The 7,076-nt window shown below is 45.1% G+C and overlaps 1 protein-coding gene across 2 annotated transcripts in view; it reads right to left on the bottom strand.

Moving 5' to 3' along the window:
- Positions 1-7,076, bottom strand: part of COL5A1 (collagen type V alpha 1 chain) — a 295,334-nt gene that overhangs the window by 70,726 nt on the left and 217,532 nt on the right. For both annotated transcript variants that reach the window (XM_019510780.1, XM_019510779.1), the window contains exons 29-32: positions 5,614-5,667; positions 3,388-3,495; positions 2,369-2,422; positions 374-427 (exon numbers count right to left, since the gene is read on the bottom strand). In XM_019510780.1, coding sequence (XP_019366325.1) covers positions 374-427; positions 2,369-2,422; positions 3,388-3,495; positions 5,614-5,667 — 270 coding nt within the window. The remainder of the gene's footprint in view (positions 1-373; positions 428-2,368; positions 2,423-3,387; positions 3,496-5,613; positions 5,668-7,076) is intronic.

Raw genomic sequence — 7,076 nt, 5'->3', positions numbered from 1 at the left:
CCATTAGGGGGCTGGAAATGGAACGGAGAGGGATTATGTTTGAGGCAGGTGGGCGGCAGGGAGAAGGGAGTCTATTAGTGCCTCCCTTTCTCACTGCCAGCTCCCAAACTGAGAGACACAAGGGCTCGGTCCCAGCCGAAGGAGATTCATTTAGTTTCCATTAAGGCCCCGTGCTGCGACCTCTATTAGCAATCTGGCTTGCGCTGTTCTGCTCCTCCCTCCCAGCTCCAGTCCTGCACTTCCATGCACCGACGCTCGGTTTCCTCACGCTTCTCCCTTGGTAGCCTCATGGCCATAAGATCTGCAAGGATTTTACTATGACCTGGTACTCCATAAGGAAGAAAGTAACACAGCCCAGCAAAGTCACTCTTACCCTTGTGCCCTTCTCGCCGTTGGCTCCTGGGAACCCCGGAAATCCGATGGAGCCCTGGGGGAAGAGACATAAAAGAGGAAGGCTTAGGTGAGCTTGCCAAATTGCCATTGTGCTATGCTCCGGGCTATTATTCTAGATGCAGAGCTGGATTCTCAACTAATAGGGTTTGGTGCGAATTCCCGGACTTTAGCCCATTCCGCGAGACGGCACGTGGCACTGAGTAACGTGGGGGCCCTTGCATCAGGTTTATGGATATCCGTGGGAGCCCTTCCTTGGGTGCGTATAGGCTTTGGGCATCCCATGTTGCAATGCAATGAAAAAATCTGTTCTCAGGGCCTGCCAGACCCCATGGCCTGAATAACAGGCTTCTTGTTGGCTATGATGAGTCCCCTTCCACGCCCCTCCCTCCTTCCTCTGTGGATTTAATTTGTACGTAAGCTGTTTTCAGAATTTGGCATGTAAAGCAGGGGTCTGAGTCTGGGAAAACACTGTACAGCAGCTCATCAAGTGCTGCTCAGGATCTTTAGGCACCTCTGTCATTTTAAAACCTGTCCCTCTCTGCTTTTGAAAACAGGACTTGGATACAAGTGGCTGCTACACCACTTAGTCACTCTGAGACATCTGCCCTTAGCTTTTTTTGTTCTGACACAACTGCCTGCAGAGTCGCTCTGTTGCTGTTGCTAAAATACGAATTAGCTAAAGAAATGCAAAAAACCCCCCCCTCAAACAACCCAGACATAAAATGCAAATTAAAAAATAAATCACCACCACCACAACCAGGAAACAATCTTTTGTGGTTAATTATGTCTCCAGTGTCAAACAAGCTGGTTTTTCAAGCAATAAACATGAATAATAAAAAATGATTCTTAAGGAAAAAAAATTATGTTAACAAAAACATAAGTTTCCCCAGCCTCCAGGGCATGACACAACCAGGCTGCAGCTTTTTGTTCTGTGGAGGGGGAGGTCTCAGTTTTAATTTTAAAAAGAACATTTGACAATGGCCCAAATCAAGGTGGGTGGGTAGATAAGGTACAAAGGATGTTTGCTATCCTGCAAGTGGCACTTTTACTTTAATTTTGAGACACTGACTCATAAGTTATTCTCCTTAATTAATTAGTTAAGAGCAGATCAGAGCTTTGAAGATGTAAAGCTTAATACAGGAGCCTGAGCTTTATTATTGTTGCTAAGCTAGAAGCTCACACGCCGTTTGATGACGTATATGTGCGCATATCAAAGGGCTCGTGCAGATCCCTAAAGGGTGGTGGCTCACACTCCTTTCATTTCCCATTCCTCCCTTCCAAGTCTCTCTCTCAACATTATCCAAGTCTATAAGGAGAATTAAGATCAATAATTTAAGTTCTGTGACCCAGTTAGATGAGCAGCAGATCTGGCCCTACTTGCACACACTTGTATATATTTCTCCCACGTAAAGGATGGGAGAATAAATAAAACCATTTATTCAGTCGCCTACACCATCCTCTTAAATCTCGGGCAAGCTCTGCTTGAAAGGTAAAAACCCAGCGTGAGACTTAAGTTCCCTTGTTCCAGGGTTGCTTGTAGCCACTGGCGGAGGGGTTGACTCGCATCTCCTCTCATTTGGTTTGGATGTAAGTGCCTACATGAGGCATAAGGCAATGGAAAAATTCACCCAGAACAGCTCGCCGTTTTTTCTATCTTGTAAACCTGGCAAATGGTTATTTGCTTACGGGAGATTTGTCCAGCTTGAAATCGGTCTCCCCCTCCCTTTGAAAGAGAGCATCCCAGTTGCCTGTAATGCAACCACGGTGTAATTTATGGTACCAACTTCAAAAAGGCGTGTACTGCACAGGGCCAAATCTAACAGAAGCCAGTGGTGGTACCCCGATTCTCACCAGGCAAGGATCTAGCCCTTTCGAGGTACCCTAAGACAGGAAAGAGCCATTTAGCCTTCTTTCTTTGTCTCCTCATCAGCATCTTGCCTGCACAGAAGATTGTTAAAAATAAACTAAATATTACCTTTGGACCTTGCCTTCCTGGATATCCCGGTAAACCTGGAACACCGAGTTTGCCCTGTAACCAAATACACAAGAGATTTCATGGATTTCATAGACATTAGGGCTGCAAGGGACCTTGCAAGATCATCGGGTCCAGCCCCCCGCCCCAGGTGCCAGAAGTCAGCAGGGGTCAAATGATCGCAACAAGGTAAGTGTCCAAATTTAAGAATTTAAGTCTGTATTGTGCCACTGCTTCAGCATGCACATGGGATCTATCGCAGCTTGTATTAAGCAAAACGAATGAGGTTGAACTTAGAAGAGGATCAGAAGAGCGAGCAGATCACATAGTTTCATAGTTGGTAGGGTCAGAAGGGATCTGAGCAGATCATGCGTGAAGTGCAGCTGAGGATCCGACAGAGATATTACCACCAAACCCCTTCTTAGGTGTGAGCCGAGTACTGGAAATGGCTCTGTCCTCACCAAAATCTGCTATTCGGGAAATGTTCATCACGTGAGCATTCAAGAAAATGAAGACTAGGTCTTCATAAAGAAATCCAACTCCAACCCCAAATATTTCCAGTTTGGGGATCCAACCGCAACCTGAACTTTTCCGTCAAAACCAATTTTTCCACATCAACTTTTGCTTTCTGTTAAATGAGATTTTTTTTTTGACAAAACACCCTCAAAAACTCTGGCTCTGCTCATCAGGCACAGGAGCCCGGAGGGGGCAATATCTGAACATGCCCAGGCCAACACAGAGCAGCGCCACAGTCTCTTCTGTATGTATAAAGCAACTCTAGGTTGGTCCCAAGCCTTTGAACAAACCAGAGACTTTTCCCACAAATGATCTCACTGACCTTTTCTAAAAATAGCCTCTTCCATCCCCAACTCATGAATCCCACCGTCATGTTCCCTTCCTCGCCCTCCAGAGCTTATCCGGGGAAAAATGGGTGATACAACATATTCCAGAACAGGGTTGGTTTTGCCCCTTATCTGCTTTGATGACCCATCTGAGGGACAATCTCAACTTAAGACACGTACCTTTTCTCCAGAAGGGCCAAGTGGACCTGGATCTCCATTAGGACCAGAACGACCTTTAGGACCTTCAGGGCCATCCTCACCCCTTGGTCCAGGAGGACCGATTTCACCCTGTCATTCAAGAGAAAGACATCAGTGAAAGCAGCACCTCCTGCCATCTCGTGCCCATCATTGCCCCCCAGTGCAAATACCCGAGGCTGGCAGTAGTATGTACATGAAGGAAAACTCCCATTCACCTTGGCTTTGCTAAAAAAAAGGCTCATGGAGAAGTTAGACCTTTACCCAGTAACTTCTCAGGTGAGACTGTTATTGAGGAAATTATAGACTGCTATTAGAGCAGCCAAGAGGCTTTTGTTCATATAGCCTGGCTATTATTTCCAAGCACAGCACTCTTTTCCTACACCCCAATTATCCTGCCTACATCCAGCACCCCTCCAATGAAAAAGCTTTCATTAGCTCTGATCACTGTGGACCCCTGTTTCTGCTTTCTGGTCCCTAAATCATGGGTTTATGTGCATGCGAACCTGGGGAGGTGTTTTAATTCAGGGCCAGGCTTTAAAATTGCAGAATAAAAGACTGGAACAAAAGTCTCAGCCTTGAAAACTGTTAGGAAAGCAGACAGAGATGGGACTGGCTAAGCTATTAGTTTGAGTATTTCTAATAAATACAATCTTCAAACCACAAAACAGTGAAATCACTGTCTTGCCAACTAGGGTTACTATAGAGGTTCCCAGTGAAAACACAGGCTGCCTGCTGTTTCATTCAAAAGTAACCTAGAAGGCATCCGATTTATCTGCCAGATATTCAAGCAGCCCCTCATCCTCAAGGAGCTCGGCATGTTTATTATTATAAAATAAAAGCAAAAGACCTTGTTAGTGGGAAGCAAGGGCGGGGGGTTTGCTAGAATGGCTTCTGCGTGTCTGTGTTTGCCAAGGACATACGAGCTATCTTCCTGAGGTGCAAAGCTTTCATCCTGATTTCCAACAATGTGAATTTCATCTCAGAAAAGACGGCAGGGTTGGCAAAGCTTTCAAGAGGTCAGCTTGGAAATGATGCACAGAACGCGGACCTTGGCGCAGCGCAACAGGGTGTTTAAACACTGGGAGAAACAGACTTTGATTTGTCTTTCTGCAAGCCATTAAGCAAGGAGCTGTTCTTTGTTTTAACCATGTGACAAATTACTGTTCTCTAGTGTACGGAGATGTACCGACTTCAGTTTTTATACCCTAATGCCCATCAATGAAACACCAAGCTAACAGCAGCTTTGCAGTTCAGAAAGTTACAGGGAAACACAGCCCTCCATAAAGACGACGACTCAAATGGCACGCTGACTAGCCCACTTCCCAACAGGCCGATCCCATCCAGTTGTGTGCTGCAGCTGCTGCCTGCATCAAGCATCATTTTGTTTTTCCAGGCCTCCGGTCGGACAGAGGCTTTTAAAAGCTGCAGATAGCAGTCAGTGTGCCGTGCTGCTAAAGAGATGAGTGCAATAAGATACTACACCCTTGGTGGTTTTAATTGCCCTGTTCCTGCTTGTATTAAAGCCTGGTAGCTTTACACTTTGTTCTGATGGGATGGAAGCACAGCAGGCTTAGCAAATGGAAATAACTGTACCAGATACAGCTCAACCCTGGATTCCCAGGAGTGCAAGCATGTGCCCTGTGTTACTAAATTTTTATTGTCCTCACAGTATGGGACTGGAGAGGTTAAGGATAAATAACCCACTGGAGTCCACGGGGGCTGGAGCTCTGGGATACCTGTACCAACAAAATGCAGCAGAAGGAAACAGCAATCCCATGAGGCAGTCCCCATGGAGCAGATCTAACTCTTGAGTTAGTTCAAGTGGAGTCAGAGGATGTGTCTACCAACCCTTCCTGGGACAGGCACGGGTAATGACTTTTGAGGCATCTTGGCATCCTTTCCCTGGGACAGAACCCACCATGCACTTACAAAGGGAGCCCCAAATGGACAAGCTGTGCTGGTGTTGGAAGATGTGATAAGAGGCCTACTGCGTTCACTGCATAGGGACTGAGCATCATGATTGCAATACTTGTGAAGGACTTGCAAATCCCTGCCCCTGCCGTCTCAGGTCTGCCCTTCACTCGGCTGCTACGGGATATCTCCTCTCTGAATCCTAATGTGTCTAAAGAACCATCTTCATTGCATCCCAGTGTTGGGCACTGAAAAGGAAGGACCCAACCACCCGGCCACGCATCACCAAACACTCACCCGGTCTCCCTTGATTCCCATATCTCCTTTGAAGCCAGGGAAGCCATCTTCACCCTGAACAATGGAAGGAGAAAAACAGATGAATACTCAACTGAGAAGCCTTCAAAAACAGCAAAAATAAAGCATCTATGCAACGAAGTGAACTTTTCACTGCTCAAGGTCGCATGCCTGGATGCCACCTTTGCAAGAGACAAATACAATCCCAGTGGAATTACAAGAATGAATTTTCCTACCACACCATGGCTGCTAGTCGGGGCCGTCATGTTAGCTGGTGTAAATACTGGCAATTTACAAGGACTGGCAACAAATTATTTTGAAGTATAACTGGGTTTATTTTTACTAAGATGATTTTACACCATTCTTCTCCGAAACTTCAAGGACAGTGGTAATATTTCTTTAAACCAAGAAAGCTTAACTGCAGAGCTCAGATCAATAAATGTATCCATTTCTAAAGCAACCCAATCCTGGGCTAAAATGCAGACATAGGAACCAAAAGCACCTCTGGATTTTGGAAGGCCTCTGCAGCTAGCACTGCCCACCCTGCTGCTGGTGTAGTATCAGGTATTAAAAAAGGGGAACGGGGAGATGTAGACTGGGCATTAGGTGAGAACTTTAACCATCTCCTGCTTTTCGTTTGGGAAAGAGCACAGCTGAAATATCCCCAAAACGTATTGATATATACACTGCTGAGTGAAACTCTAGATCTAGATAGATAGCTATAAATATAGACATAGATCTCTAGCTAGATATCTGTCGAGATAGATATAGATAGATATCTAGATAGATGTAGACAGATATCTACATCTATCTATCTCCACAGATCTCTCTCTCTCTCTCTATATCTATCTATCTATCTATATCTTCTAGATGTCTAGCTAGATCTCTAGCTAGATATCTGTCGAGATAGATATAGATAGATATCTAGATAGCTATCTGTGGAGATAGATGTAGATAGATATCTACATCTATCTATCTCGACAGATATCTCTCTCTCTATATATATATGTATATATATCCACAGATATCTATCTATCTATCTATCTATCTATCTATCTATCTATCTATCTATCTATCTATCTCCACAGATATCTATCCATCTACCTATCCATCCATCTATCTATCCATCCATCTCCACAGATATCCATCCATCCATCCATCCATGCATCCATGTATCTCTCTCTCTCTCTCTCTCTATCTATCTAGATATATCCCCAAAATGCATTTAGATTGTGCATATAATACGCGCGCACACACATTTTGAATTGTATATCATTTCATTTGGCAGGTTCCCGAACAACAGAGCTCTCACAAGCTGCTCGGGGCAGTCCAGCCCATACTCTATTCCACGGGCCAGATTCTGTGGCGACACAGCCCAAAGTCACAAAAACGCTGCATTGACCACAGTGGCATTTAGCCTGGAGAGCCAAAAAAGAAGCTGGCTCCTGGCATTGAGACATTGTGTC

Source organism: Gavialis gangeticus, unplaced genomic scaffold (assembly GCF_001723915.1).
Source record: "Gavialis gangeticus isolate Ggan-Ray unplaced genomic scaffold, GavGan_comp1, whole genome shotgun sequence".
Lineage (NCBI taxonomy): Eukaryota > Metazoa > Chordata > Crocodylia > Gavialidae > Gavialis > Gavialis gangeticus.
Note: the sequence above shows the minus strand (reverse complement) of the source record. Positions and strands in the feature narration are given on the sequence as shown.